Source organism: Schistocerca americana, chromosome 4 (assembly GCF_021461395.2).
Source record: "Schistocerca americana isolate TAMUIC-IGC-003095 chromosome 4, iqSchAmer2.1, whole genome shotgun sequence".
In the NCBI taxonomy this organism is placed as follows: Eukaryota; Metazoa; Arthropoda; class Insecta; order Orthoptera; family Acrididae; genus Schistocerca; species Schistocerca americana.
The window spans coordinates 112535318-112551073 of NC_060122.1; the positions used below are offsets into that span (position 1 = coordinate 112535318).

At 45.9% G+C, this 15756-nt stretch overlaps 1 protein-coding gene across 2 annotated transcripts in view; it reads left to right on the forward strand.

The window, feature by feature from the left end:
- Window positions 1-15756, forward strand: part of LOC124612906 (inositol 1,4,5-triphosphate receptor associated 2-like) — a 191308-nt gene that overhangs the window by 111469 nt on the left and 64083 nt on the right. For both annotated transcript variants that reach the window (XM_047141380.1, XM_047141381.1), the window contains exons 4-5: window positions 2978-3088; window positions 5276-5388. In XM_047141380.1, the coding sequence (XP_046997336.1) occupies window positions 2978-3088; window positions 5276-5388 (224 nt within the window). The remainder of the gene's footprint in view (window positions 1-2977; window positions 3089-5275; window positions 5389-15756) is intronic.

Genomic DNA, 15756 nt, shown 5'->3' on the forward strand with positions numbered 1-15756 from the left:
AAATGTAAACAAAATATAAAAATTGAATAAATAAATAAATAACACAACATAAAAAAACCTGCTGTGATCGAGCGGGTGCTATTCTGTCATTTTGCGCAATGGATTAATTTGAGATGTACCCTTTACCCTGTGGGTCCTGCAAGATGCAATTTCCACCGCCACACTACTACGGAAGTCACACAAACGCTCCTAACGCTCTAAAGAGAAATGCCCGAAAAACTTTCAGCAATAAATATCTTCTGCAGTCGTCCACTATAAGGAAATGCCACAAAAATTCACAAAATTTCTTATGTAACTAGTGGGATACTTGGGTACTGGAACAGTGCTAGTTAGTGTAAAACTTGAAACTAACGAAAATTATTATTATTATTTTTTTTTGCAAAAATTCTGAGAAATTACAATGGCACTTTTAGTTATGAACTGAACAAGTTATTTTTGGGTTTTTTTCGGAATGTGAAGTTACCTCTTAAGGATAGGATTCGATAATGAAATTTCTATACAAAGTTTAAGATTGTTATTGACTTGGCACAATGGCTGAGAACCGCACCTACTCAACTTGAATAATTATTCGTTAGTATGTTGCTATGTACGGTCGAGGCTGTCGCGTGTGAAATGCAGTGAAGTGTACTGTTGTGGAGGAAATATGGGGCTCGCAAGAGCTGTAGCGCACAATATCGTAAGCTGCGATGACTGCTGTCTGTGCCGCTCGCTGCTGACATATAAGATAACTCTTGTTCTATCTGGATTGACCTTTGCCAATCAAACTCTCCCCACGCCTTGATGAAGTCCAGGACTCCTATTCGGCCCTAGTCTAACTAATGGCATGGTACACTAAGTCAGATAACCAGTCCACCACGATGCCACTCAAAAATTCGCTCGCAGGCGTTTAACTGTAACTCTGTCCATTCACACGTCACAGTAAGTGTGTTGGCCAACATAGTGAACAAAGCTTAATCGCAAGGGCTCAATATAGAGTCGCACTCCGATTCGCTCTCGACAGAGGTTCTCTCCCAGTGAAGTACTGAGGAGAGACTTGTTACTCGCTCTTTGAGTACATGTACGAGCGCACATGCTCTCGTTACGTGTTCTCGCTCCCTCGCTCCAAGAGCAACAACAGAACGGCCCCTCTCCACCCAGGACGTGAAGGGGTATATCTTCAGCTCAAGACGCCAGGAATATTGTCTGCCAATCAGCATTGCTCTTCTAAAACGGGAGAATTACGTTTCGTTTAAGGCAACAAATCCGGAAATCTGTAGCATCGGCGTTTGGCGTTTGCTGTCTCCTTGTGAGAACCTCTGAAACTGCGTGCTATGTTTGTAAAGAATGGATAGGCTGGGCGCTTCCACACAATGTAGCGGAATTTGCTTTTAAGCCAAACATGGGGTCATTCTCCCTTTCACTCGGGCAAATGCTGTCTGCTCTACGGGCAGTTGCTGGCCGACATAGATAGGTTGACTCGTCCTCTGAAGGGACCGGCCTCCTGGCGTGTTGTTTGCCTCTCCCAAACTAAAAGCTTTTGTGACCGTCATGTCTTGAATGTGTGTGTGTACGCCAGCCTCGAGTATTTCAACCTCGGTGCGCACTGGCGATTTACTTGTTATTTGCATATCGTTTACATGAATTCATACAACATTGACTTTATCTTATCGAGTTTGGGTTCTAATGAAGCGTCTTGATGTGCGGAATATGATTGTGAGAGCGGAATATGTAAGCAATGAAGGTCAGGAGACCACGACATCTTACACCGCTACATCCTCTTCCTGATCCTTCGATCCTAGAACACGTTGATTGGGCATGGTGGCGGGATGGCCAGGCCTCGGGTGGCGACCCCTGCCCTCCTAGGCATCCCATAGGGACAAGTAGGCAGGACACAACAGTTATAGTTAAACTTTCTCATATAACGCGTTGAAACACAGAAACTAGATACTGTACGAGTACCAAACTTTGTAACAGTAGTTTCGAGAGTAAGGGGTGCATGATTTCCATGGTTCCTTAAAAAAAAATAATAAGCCGCCGAGACAGCAGCGGCCTCTAGGCGAAGAGAACATAAACGACGCGCCGCCTGGCCGCAACCCAGTTGGAGACTATTGCCGTTCTACGAGCTCTACAGCAGTGACTTAGGAACTATATAATTTCATTTGTGGTAGACGTTATATATGCTGAAGAGATTGCTTATTTAGTCTGTCACCATTTTGCCTGCAACATTTCTGTATTTCCTTTTGTAATAAACTGCATTAACACGATATGCTTTAATTGTTGTCTAGTGATCCGAGAAAGGAGGTTTCCTAGGCATCTCATAGCGACGAGTAGATAGGACACAACAGTTATAGTTAAACTTTCCTTATATAAAACGTTATAACACGGAAACTAATTACTGTACGAGTACCAAAATTGGTAGCATTGATGTCCAGAATATGGGTTATAGGATTTCCGTGCGTCACAGACCCACTGGCCAGTTCCAACTACGGCCACCAGGTGCTGTGATCAGTCATCGTGATTCCTAGTCTCACACACCTGACCACTCGTAGTGCACTTATTGACATGTCAACATGAGCTTGGACAAAAGGAACAGAAGCTCTATTATCAAAACAACAGTAATGCTGCAGCTGCACTTTGAGAATATCGCCGGCTGAAAGGACAACGGTAGGGTCCTCTTTCCCCACCTACTGTGTGGAGGATGAGGATCGTCCTGTGTCACAGTGAGATAAATGTGTTGACAATTTTGGGGGTCGCTTTTGAAATAATAAAGGGTTTACTTACTTTTCTGCATCTATCTCGTTTCATTTGACCGCCCCTTATACATCACAGAATTTAGAATTCATTTATGTAGATTTTTTTCTACAAATGGTATAGATACTTTATGATTTATTTATGTTTATTTTAAACTAGACTTTTGGTAGGACCTGTTTATATTTTATTTTAATTGGGCTATGCAGAAATGTACTCATATCATTTTCGGATTGTTTATTTATTACAGAATCTGTCCCACTTATGTAAGGATTCCACATCAATCGAAATAGTAACAAAAGTGAAAGAGCAAGTCGACATTTTGAGGATGGCCGTGGACTGGGTGGCGAGGTCTTCAGAGGTAAGCCCACGCTGCTGCTGTCTACTTTCTTTTGCATGATTCCGTGAAGATAGCTTTCACGTTCGCTCTGTACCGCGGCACTCGTGGCTGCCGCATCGCGGTCGCGAAGTGGGGTCGAGGCACTATCACATAAGTTTTCACAATCTGACGATAATGTATGGATTTGTAGTTTTAGCTTGACGATGTCCACTACGGACAAATGGTAGCTACTTTTATTCTGAAGAAGGTTGGGTTATCCCAACTGAAATCTAGGTAAACATTGCATCTGAGGCTGTTGGTTTTTAAAATTAAAACCAATATTTATTGCTGACAGGGCCGCGAAATGTTGAAAATATTTGCATTCATTTACATTTCTATGACTTACTGATGTTATAACTTCTTTTCAACCCACTGCGAATTCCGTTCAGCCCGTGAGGCCATTTTCTAGGAAGGCCTTCGGCTGTGCGTCTGAGCAGGACTTGGAGGTTCTCATTCTATTGAGGTTATAAAAACTATTTAAATAAATCCATCTTTATTAATTAAAAAAAATCTCACGAGCGGTCTGGCGCGACCAATAACCACCACAACAAATGATTATAGTGATAAGAATCTCCCTTTTAGCATCCACATCTCTAAAATACAACGCTAGAAGCTCCTCATAATGAAAAGCCCTGTACATGCGCACTGCTCGGCAGTCGCAGAGCGACTGGCACTCAGACAGGAAGTGCCGTTGGACTCCCTGCAGCGGGCCTTATCAGTGGTTATCAGCGCCGTTGCTCAACCTGAACTGAATTATTCTGCAACACGGGTCTAGTAAAACTAGGACCCGTGTTGTGTTGCAGCGGCCAGAAGCTAAGTCCAGCGGCACTTCCTGTCTGAGTGCCAGTCGCTCTGCGACTGCCGAGCAGTGCGCATGTATAGGGCTTTTCATTATGAGGAGCTTCTAGCGTTGTATTTTAGAGACGTGGATGCTAAAAGGAGATTCTTATCACTATAATCATTTGTTGTGGTGGTTATTGGTCGCGCCAGACCGCTCGTGAGAATTACGATTTAATCAGCAAACGTGAAAGTCTTTAATTCTTCTCTCTGAACTTTAATTTACCTTCCCAAATTGCTCCTTGATGTCATTCACAGCTTGTTCAATGTACATGCTGAATAATGTGAAGATGGGCTGCAACATTGTCTAACTCCGTTCCCAACCACTGCTTCTCTTTCATGCCTTTTTCATGCCTTTCGAATATTATACGAGGGTTGGAACTTTAATTGTGGCAACTATTTATTTACAACTCGTACAAAATAGATACGAGTTTCAAAGTTTAGTGACCTTCAAAGTAGTCACCAGTATTGTGTATAAATCGTTGCCAGCGATGTGGAAGTCGTAGGATACTCTTAGCAGTGCCACTTGTGTTGACAATTCGAGCGGTGCAGTCTATTGCCCGACGAATTTGTAGCAGTTCTGAAGTGAGTGCCGTGAAGTGTTTCCTTCAGTTTAGAAATCGAGTTGAACTCACGAGGGCTTAAGTCAGGGGAGTGCAGTAGGTGGTATAGTACTTGGCAGCCCCATCAGTCAAAAAAATCACTTAACAGCTTGCACTGTACGTGGTTGAGCTGGTCGAAGTTTGTGTTCCAAAAATGAACAACAAAGAGACAGAAGTGATGACACTTTCTGCAGAACCTGACCATCATTTTGCAGGACAATGCTCAAGCACGTACAGTGCAAGCTGTTACTGATTTGTTTGATTGATGCGGCTGCTAAGTGCTATACCACCTACTGCACTCCCCTGACTTAAGCCCTCGTGAGCTCAACAAGATTTCTAAACTGAGGGAAACACTTCACGGCACTCGCTTCAGAACTGCTACAAATTCGTCGGGCAATAGACCACGCCGCTCGAACTGTCAACAGAACTGGCACTGCTAAGAGTATCCTAGGAGTTCCACATCGCTGGCAACGGTGACTACTTTGAAGGTAAGTAAAACTTCGAAACACGTACCTATTTTGTACGAGCTGTAAATAAATAGTTGCCGCTATTGAAGTTCCAACCCTCGTAACTGTAGTGTCTTTTCTATACATGTTGTAGACGATCTTTCACTGCAGGTATTTTACGCATTTTAGCTTCAGAATTTCAAAGAGTGTGTTAGAGTCAACGATTTTGAAAGCTTTCTCTGTACCTACAGACGCAGAATCGAGATGTGTCCTCCTGATTTCAGAGTCTCGGCGCAATACAGCAGGAGAGCCGAGTGTCCAAGGCTGTGGAGGTGATGCTGCAGTATGTCGAAAACCTCAAGAGGATCCAGGGGAAGCAAGACGAAGAAGGCAAGAAGTAAGTCCATTCTCTACTGGAGCGTTTCATAGAACACACAGAGTAGGCTCGAATGAAACTTACAGGCCATGTTCAGATTCTACCATTATTGCAAGTAGAAGACAATAATGTCATTGCAAGTATAAGACGATATTGGTTTTTCAAGTAAATGCCGATATTGTTACTGAAGTTAGCAGATGATACTGCTATTGAAATTAGAAGACGAGTCTGTTATCCGAAGTATATGATCATACTGCTTTTGCAAGTTGAACTTGCAAGTTGTTATTGTAAGAAGACGTTACTAGTATTGTAAGCAGAAGGCATTGAAGAATGACTTCAGCGCTACCACTTTCAAACGAGCCAAATTTTGCAAGGCTTTTGCTTTTTATTTTTCCTCCTTTGCGTGTAAGGCACAATTTAATATTATAATCGTTCTGTTATTGTTTTTTTGATTGCAGCCAGACATTTCGCTGTGGAAAGTACACAGCTCTGCAAAAGTTCTGGACGAGTTAGGTAAAGCAACATAGTACATTAAGTGGTCTGTGTAAATAAAAGTGTGACAGCATGTTACCAGAGATCCAGTCTTGCACATAAGACATATTGTCGCATGGCGTGAGGTGAGCTTGACTTATAGCGCCAAATGAGGCGAGCTCTGCAACACGAGGCTGTCGAAGGCGCGGGAATAGGCAGTGTGAGTCTATCAGCGAGAGGTTGCGGTGCACTGTGGTGCTGCCCTTCATTAACATTGCCCTGGAGGAAATATTTGGAATGACTTCACACGATGATGAATCAGGAGGAACCCGTAATAACGACGAGGTGTGACGAGGTGGCCCAGGAGTTTGGTCCTGCTCACAGCGTTGTTTCTCGTGCATGGGGAACGTTCAGAACGACAGGCAGTGCTGGCCGAAGGAGAGGAGACGGTCGATCACGGTCAACTACAGCAATGGGCAAGAACTTTCAGCAGGTCGGGCTGTGCTCTCACATTCCTTAATAAGTCTACCTACCTGGAGAGGTTTCAGGTTGTCTGCCCCTTCACTCTGCGATGGCAGGTATTGGTTTAGCTGACAAAAGCAACGTTGACGAAAATTCGACCAAATACCTACCACGCAAAGGACACATAACTCCTGTCCACGGGCAGTAGCTGGAAGTTAGTTAAACTATCGATCGTTCGGGATTCTTGCATGACTCGTTTGGGAAAAGTCTAAAATTTCCGTTTAATTGGTTTATTGTCTTTAAAACACGGAAAATGGCTATCAAGTCCGTATTTACACTACTGGCCAATAAAATTGCAACACCATGAAGATGATGTGCTACAGACGCGAAATTTAACCGACAGAAAGAAGATGCTGTGATATGCAAATGATTAGCTTTTCAGAGCATTCACACAAGGTTGGTGCTGGTGGCGACACCTATAACGTACTGCCATGTGGAAAGTTTCCAACCGATTTCTCATACACAAACAGCAGTTGACCGGCGTTGCCTGGTGAAACGTTGTTGTGATGCCTCGTGTAAGGAAGAGAAATGCGTACCATCACGCTTCCGACTTCGATAAAGGTCGGATTGTAGCCTATCGCGATTGTGGTTTATCGTATCGCGACACTGCTGCTCGCGTTGGTCGAGATCCAATGACTGTTAGCAGAATATGGAATCGGTGGGTTCAGCAGGGTAATACGGAACGCCGTGCTGGATCCCAACGGCCTCGTATCACTAGCAGTCGAGACGACAGGCATCTTATCCGCATGGCTGTAACGGATCGTGCAGCCACGTCTCGGTCCCTGAGTCAACAGATGGGGACGTTTGCAAGACAACAACCAACTGCACGAACAGTTCGAAAACGTTTGCAGTAGCATGGACTGTCAGCTGGGAGATCGTGGCAACGGTTACCCTTGACGCTCCATCACAGACAGGAGTGCCTGCGATGGTGTACTCAACGACGAACCTGGGTACATGAATGGCAAAACGTCATTTTTTCGGATGAATCCAGGTTCTGTTTACAGCATAGTGATGGTCATATCCGTATTTGGCGACATCACGGGAACGCACACTGGAAGAATGTATTCGTCATCGCCAAATTGGCGTATCACCTGTAGCGATGGTATGGGGTGCCATTGGTTACACGTCTCGGTCACCTCTTATTCGCATTGACGGCAGTTTGAACAGTAGACGTTACATTTCAGATGTGTTACGACCCGTGGCTCTACCCTTCATTCGATCCCTCCGAAACCCTACATTTCAGCAGAATAATGCACGACCGCATGTTCTGGATACAGAAAATGTTCGACTGCTGCCCTGGCCAGCACATTCTCCAGATCTCTCATCAACTGAAAACGTCTGGTCAATGGTGGCCGAGCAACTGGCTCGTCACAATACGCCAGTCACTACTCTTGATGAACTGTGGTATCGTGTTGAAGCTGCACGTGCAGCTGTACCTGTACACGCCATCCAAGCTCTGACTCAATGCCCAGGCGCATCAAGGCCGTTATTACGGCTAGAGGTGGTTATTGTGGGTACTGATTTCTCAGGATCTATGCACCCAAATTGCGTGAAAATGTACTCACATGTCAGTCCTAGTATAATATATTTGTCCAATGAATACCCGTTTATCATCTGTATTTCTTCTTGGTGTAGCAATTTTAATGGCCAGTAGTGTAATATTCCGACATCATTATGTAGTGTTACTAACGTCTGTGTTACAAGTGCACAGCCGAAAGCAGCCACAAGGTATTTAATCTGACCTGACATTTTGAACGTGCTAAACAGTCACTGACCCATGGCTGCTTCAGAGTTAACAGATTCAGTCGTTCAGTAGGCTTCTTGCAAAGAAGTGCTCACCACGATGTCTCGTAATCTGCACGAAAAAAGCAAGGCAAAGCTTATGTAGACATGAATGTCCTAAAAATCAACCTCTCACAAAGCTGAAACTTTCACAAAATACTCAATCCTGTAGTAGCTTTTCCTCAGCGACACGAGAACCGATCAAACGCGCGAATTTCTTCATTTTGATAGACATTCGATCAGCGGGGGCGTTCGAAGCATTGAACTAAATTTGAACGCCATCCGCAGCACCAAAGTCCACTTATACTTTTTCAGCCTTCCTGTTTGACGCCTCGCTGAGGCGTGAACACAGAGATGCAACATTAATGCATGCGTAAATAAATCGGCAAAGGATATCTCCAAGACCACCCACTTTAGCAACACCTATGTGCCACGCAGCATCCTTTGTTGAGTATTTTCAAGATCTACCTGTACAGAGGCGAGCCGTGGCCAGTCCTGGCCACCTGCACACTTTTGCTCCAGCCCTTGCTAGTGGACCGATGGAATCAGAGAGGTGTCCGGCGGATTCACGCGTGTGTGTCAATGTGCCAACATCCCCCCCTCCCTCCCTCCCATGACCTGCCACAGGAGGGCAGATCGTGATACAGAGGGGCTGAAAAAGCGTAAACACCCTTCGCTGCTTCAGACTGCGTTCAAATTTTGTCGAATGGTTTTGAATAGTCCCTGTTGGTTCCACTGTGTACACCAGAGCGAAAACTGCAGTCACACTGCACTCCACAGGGCCTCGTTCACGTCAGTGGGGTTGCTGTCCCACGATGTCGCTAGAGAAGCGGGGGCAGCGGGCGTCAGCAGTGTCAAGAAAGACGTCCTGTTGCTCATCAAACTGCAAAATTTCGTTTTCGACATCGAAATGTGTAGCAATCAACAGCCCAAGTAAAGGGGTTGTTTCATTGACGCACTTCATGCGGTCTCTGAGACCTCCTCGTGTCGATCCAGAGCGGTGGTGTGACTGGAATGTTTTCCTCGGCCATCCATTACTAAAGTGTGGCATATCAACGTTGGGATTCGCGGTTCTGACCACCATCGCAGAGGGTCGAAAGAAGGGATGAAATGTGCATAAGAATGGGTACGACGACCGGCCCATCATGTGGCACCTCCACGATAGTGTTGGGCAGGACGATGATGATATTTATCGTCAGTCTCATCTCATAACCTGTCTTACAGCTCCCATGAGTCTATAAGCTCTGGCATGTTTTTCGAAAAAGTGTCGAAATGTTCCTGTTTGAAGCGCAGCCGAGCCCGAGGGTGACCTAGCAGGCCACCTCGCTTTAGCACCATTACAGAGGAAGGTATCAGGCACCTTTAAGCCAAATTTCAAATGTGTACAGCAAGGGGAGACAATTACAGGGTCTGGAAAAAGTGATCGTTTAGTTACGTCGTGCAGTATAATATGATAGAGGCCGCGAACGTAGTTAAGTATTCGGAAAAAAATGGATCATCATAATGATTCACATAAATGTAATACTGTATTTAACGGCCCATTTTTGTCATCCATGAAGTGGCCTAGAGTAAATAAATAAATGAATAAATGACCCGGTAATTCCCATCACATATCTTTCTGTCTCTCTGTGAGTATCCTTCCGTGTTTCGTGTTCAAATTGTTAGTGTCACAGCCACCAAAAATTGTCCATACTCCTAAAGCACACTTCCAGATTCAGATCAGTTGGAATTTTCGCTGTGGGAACCCTGACCAGTTTACGAAAAGCACTATAAGCCAATATATAAGAAACTATCAGCCTCGCTTGCGGTAATGAAACCAACATTTACCTAGGTTTCAGCCCAAATAATTGAGCCTTCTTCAGAAGATATACCTGAATCTATAATTTGTCTAAGAGGGCATGGTCTAGAAATAAAACTAAAACGGCCTGAATAGGCGTAATCACATTTTAAAAATGCGGTACATAAGTACTAAGTCAACACCAAGACTTTACTTAAGCTCTGGCGTGCCCCTCGTCTCCATGGACGCCATGCGGTGGGCCTCGGGAGCTCACGTCCAGTTTGTTTGCGTAGCTGCCCAAGCAATTGCTGCCTTCAGCTGCCATAAATACAAAACCCCACCAACTGGTTATATGACTTCATTGTTGATTTGCACTACTTTCATTTTGATTTTTGTTTATTATTCATTACTTTAGTGTTGCCCTACTTGAATTTGAAGCCTGGTGTCAGTCGTTCTCTATTAAGCTACTTCAGCCGTTGTTGAAGCTTACCTGACTAGAGACGAACTGATGAGGTCACCACCAGAATGAAGGCAGGTGAGCAGTGTCTTCCGTTAACACGTATTGCTCTGTCGTTTTGCCAGTTCGTGGTCAGAAACTGCTGAGTGTAATTTTATTCATGTGGAGTCTCCTGCATGTCCCTGGATTATTAAGAAATAGAACAGAAGCTGTGTCTTTCCAGTATTTGTTTTGTAGAACTCTCTAAAGCATTGGATGAACACAATTTTTCTGTAGACTTGGCGGTAGAGGTCAAGTTGAATCCGAGTCAAACGCACAAATAATCATTACAGATAACACCGGTTGCATAGAAGAAAGTTGTTTATTATTAGGCAAAAGAGGCAAATAGGTTTTCTAAGGAGATGTAGCGCAAAGATTCACTTGCAATTCATGAAGGAAGTTACACGACAGAGCAGTGAGTATGAAAGGTCCCTTTAGAAAAATTATGAATGACTGTGCTGATAAACCTCTTACGTTATTTGATTTTCAAACAGATGAGCAAAACTGAACGTACACAGACAGTTTTCTCTTTACTTATTCTGATCATCACTAAACTGACGCACAATATTTTTAGCGCAATGCAATCTGACTTTCAATAATCCCTACAAAAGAATGGCTCTGACTAACAATAACCTAAACCTTTCAAGAATCACTTACCTCACAAAAATCTTCGTTACTCGAACTACTGCAATACAGCGAGCACCAATACTGCCAGCTAAATAAAAGATTCTAACTGCTGAAGATTCTAACTACTGATAGGCATACTTAGCAAATGAAACATTTTGATAGAGAACAAACTATGTATTTACCTCAATAGTGTTCAAAAGTCAAAATATATATATCAGTTCATGACATCCAGTCTTACAAATTTACTCTGCTGGCGGCTCACCTCCAACTGCGCAACGCTACGCGCTGTTCACATCCAACTGCCCAACATTACCATAGCAAATATTCCAACAATGCAAACCAGCCACAGATTGCACACAGCACAGTCAGTGACTTTCATACAGAGCACTACGTGGTGTTACCAACTTGAACACGCAAACAGCCTACTTACAAGTATAAGCTACCACTTGGTCCGGCAGTATGGGTTTCGAGAAAGCGTTTGACTCGCTTTAATCAAACTTCCTCAACGATAAGGCAAGAGAATAAAGGAATTCATTCAATCTATGTGAACAGGATGCAGTGGCTTAGCGCCATCATTCCCTGAACAGGTTCTTTGTGAATCTTCCTGGCAGATTAAAGCTGTGTGCCCGACCGAGAGTCGAACTAGGGACCTTTGCCTTTCGCGGGCAAGTGCTCTACCATCTGAGCTACCGAAGCACGACTCACGCCCGTTCTCACAGCTTTACTTCTGCCAGTATCTCGTCTCCGCTGCAGAGTGAAAATCTCATTCTGGAAACATCCCCCAGGCTGTGGCTAAGCCATGTCTCCGCAATATCCTTTGTTTCAGGAGTGCTAGTTCTGCAAGGTTCGCAGGAGAGCTTCTGTAAAGTTTGGAAGGTAGGAGACGAGATACTGGCAGAAGTAAAGCTGTGAGACCGGGCGGGAGTCGTGCTTCGGTAGCTCAGATGGTAGAGCACTTGCCCGCGAAAGGCAAAGGTCCCGAGTTCGACTCTCGGTCGGACACACAGCTTTAATCTGCCAGGAAGTTTCATATCAGCGCACACTCCGCTGCAGAGTGAAAATCTCATTGAGGTTCTTTGTGTTTTGATATAAACGGTGTCAGCCTCGTTTTGCCGGTCAGAGTGGCTGTGCGGTTCTATGCGCTTCAGTCTGGAGCCGAGTGACCGCTACGGTCGCAGGTTAGAATCCTGCCTCGGGCATGGACGTGTGTGATGTCCTTAGGTTAGTTAGGTTTAATTAGTTATAAGTTCTAGGCAACTGATGACCTCAGAAGTTAAGTCGCATAGTGCTCAGAGCCATTTGAATCATTTGCGCCAGCCTCGTTTTTGGTTCCATTCGGCGATTCTATGCTTATTTTGTATTTGATTTTGTTGTGGGTTGTCAGGAGAGCCAACACCGTGTGACTAGAGGAAGCCGAAAGGCACGCGTTTTAGCTCACGCAGGCTGGCGTGAGGTCTGGAACAGGACAAGGAAATTAGACTTTAGAAAAAACGGACGTTGCTGGTGGAATACTTAACTTTAATCCATTAATGATGAGCGTCGCTCTTGACTGTACATGACTCAGTATCAGTAGTAACTGGTAATGGCGCCTTGCTAGGTCGTAGCAAATGTTGTAGCTGAAGGCTATGCTAACTATTGTCTCGGCAAATGAGAGCGTATTTTGTCAGTGAACCATCGCTAGCAAAGTCGGTTGTCCAACCGGGGCGAGTTCTAGGAAGTCTCTCTAGACCTGCCGTGTGGCGGCGCTCCGTCGGCAATCACTGATAGTGGCGACACGCGGGTCCGACGTATACTAACGGACCGCGGCCGATTTAAAGGCTACCACCTAGCAAGTGTGGTGTCTGGCGGTAACACTACATTCCTCACCAGCAGATCGGCGGACGGTTGTGGCATAAGGCTTTCGCCCGCCGTGGGGAGGACCCCATGTTGACGCATGCGACGAGGCGGGGAGCCTAACAACAGGCGAGGCTGTGCCACCCGCACCCTGCCATTCGGACCGCGGGGAGCTAGGAAACGCCTGAAAACCTGCTCCAGGGTGCACGCCAACATGCGGTGTATGCGCCCGTAGAGAGACAGGAGGGGCCGAAGGGTCGACCTCCATCAGGCCGGGGCACCCGACGGGTGAAGACGACATATGGTCCGGAGCCGGCAAGAGTTCTATGTCGGAGGACAACTGGTCACGGGAAGCGATCGGAGCGCGTGACGCAGGGAGGCGCCCGGCGGTTGAAGCGACGCGTCCACTGCGGGCGTCGCCGGCGGGCGCAGATGAGATGCCGACGCACCTCACCAGAGGCCCCCAAAACCAGATACATAGAGCGGCCGAGGCAGCGAAGAATGCGCCCTTCGAGCCAACGCCGTGAACCGCGATAGTTGCGGTAGTAGACAACGTCGCCTGGGGCAAAAGCAGGTGTCTGCCGCTGCACAGGAACCTGATGCGGCGGATGTAGCAAAGACATCAAGGTTTGATGAGGGCGACCGTGGAGAAACTCAGCTGGCTGTGACTTGAAAGTCCTGACCAATCGTTCAGCGGCACCGTTTGACTGTGGCGAAAACGGCGCGGACGTCAGATGTTGAATACTATTGGCCTTGCAGAATGACTGAAATTCTGCGGTCATGAATTGTGGGCCATTGTCGGAAAAAATAGTCTGTGGAAGACCTTCAATGCAAAAGATTACGCTTGGATGGTGGCAGATGACGTCGTGGAAGACATCCGGACAACATAAGGAAAATTACTGAATGAATCTACCACAACCAACTATCGAGCATTCCAGAATGGACCAGCAAAATCGACATGTAAGCGTTGCACAGGGGAAGTGGCTTTTGGCCATGCAAAGAATTTCCGCGGTGGTGCTGATTGTTGTTCGGCACACACCATGCAAGAAGAGCACATATTCGTAATCGCGGCATCGATTCCGAACCAAGTACAGTGCTGACGAGCAAGTTGTTTCGTTCTCACTATACCCCAATGTCCTTGGTGGAGAAGCTGTAAGACAGAGGACTATAACGAACGTGGGACCACGACCCTGGACTGATCATTATCAGAACGCAACAGCAAAACACCACGCCGTACAAAAAGTCTCTCCTGGTGAGCAAAAAATCTGCGAACCAACGGATCCCCGATCCGTGACTTTGACAAGGGCCATTGCGTAGCAACAAAACGCAGAACGGTTGCAAGGACAGGGTCGGCAGCTGTGGCTGTAGCTACACGACGAAAATCAATCGGAAACGATTCGACCACGTCATCGGTTTCCGAAACAATGAACATGCAAGCAAGTTTGGAGGAATCGAATGCTCTATCCTCAGCAACAGGCAAACGGGACAACGCATCGGCGTTTCCGTGCTTAGCAGTGGACCGATACAAGATATCGTAGCAGTACTGCGAGAGGAAAATAGACCACCGAATGAATTTCTGCGCTGTACGTGGAGGTACAGGCTTGGTCGGATGAAAAAGCGATGTCAAAGGTTTGTGGTCGGTGATGATGGTAAAGTGACGACCATACAAGAAATCATGAAACTTTGTAACACCAAATACGAGAGCCAATGCTTCTTTCTCGATCTGTGAATAATTTCTTTGCGCAGACGAGAGAAATTTGGACGCAAAGGCAATAGGGCGACCGTGCGAACCATCTTTGTGCGCAAGCACAGCACCGATTCCGAAATCCGACGAATCCACCATCAACAAAAGGGGCTTCCGGGGATCGAATGGCGTAAGGCAAGTATTGGAAAGCAATGCCGATTTCAACTGGCGAAAGGCGCGTTTGCATTCCGTCGTCCAGACGAACGGAACACCTTTACGGCGTAAGCGATAAAGCGGAGCTGAAATGGAAGAGGCATGGGGAACATATTTGTTATAGTAATTTATTTTTCCCAGCACACCCTGTAGCTGCTTCAAATTCTGCGGCGAAGGGAAGTCTTGTATGGCACGGAGGTGCTCTGGACTGGGATGTATGCCTTGGACATTGAGTACATGTCCCAGATGGGGTAAGTCACGAGCAAAAATCGCACATTTGTCCTTCCGCAAGGGAAGACCATTGTGTCGCAAGACCTGAAATAATGTTCTGAGATTGGCTAAATGTTCTTCTTCCGTCTGTCTGGAGATCACAGTATCGTCCAGATGGTTCGCTGCAGTAGGGACCGACGCACAAACAGTTTGTAGATATTGCTGAAACAATGCAGGGGCGGATGCACACCCAAATGGCAGTCGTTTGAATCGATACAAACCAAGATGCGTGTTAACCACCAAAACGCGCTGGGATTCTGCAAATGGTTCAAATGGCTCTGAGCACAATGGGACTTAACTGCTGTGGTCATCAGTCCCCTAGAACTTAGAACTACTTAAACCTAACTAACCTAAGGACATCACACACATCCGTGCCCGAGGCAGGATTCGATCCTGCGACCGTAGCGGTCTCGCGGTTCCAGACTGTAGCGCCTAGTGGGATTCTTCGTCCACCGGTATTTGCAAGTACGCATCTGCTAGGTCCAACTTCGAAAAATATTTACCCGGGCACAGTTTGTCAAAAAGATCTTCCAGGTGGGGTAAAGGAAAAGTTGCAGTCACTAGTTGTGGATTCACTGTTGCCTTGAAGTCCACACAAAGTCTCAATTTTCCCCAATGTTTTTGCAAAATTACTAAGGGTGATGCCCAGAGAGAAGCCTGCACACGTTCAATTACACCTTGTGATTCCAAATCGTGTAATGTTTTTGCGACCTC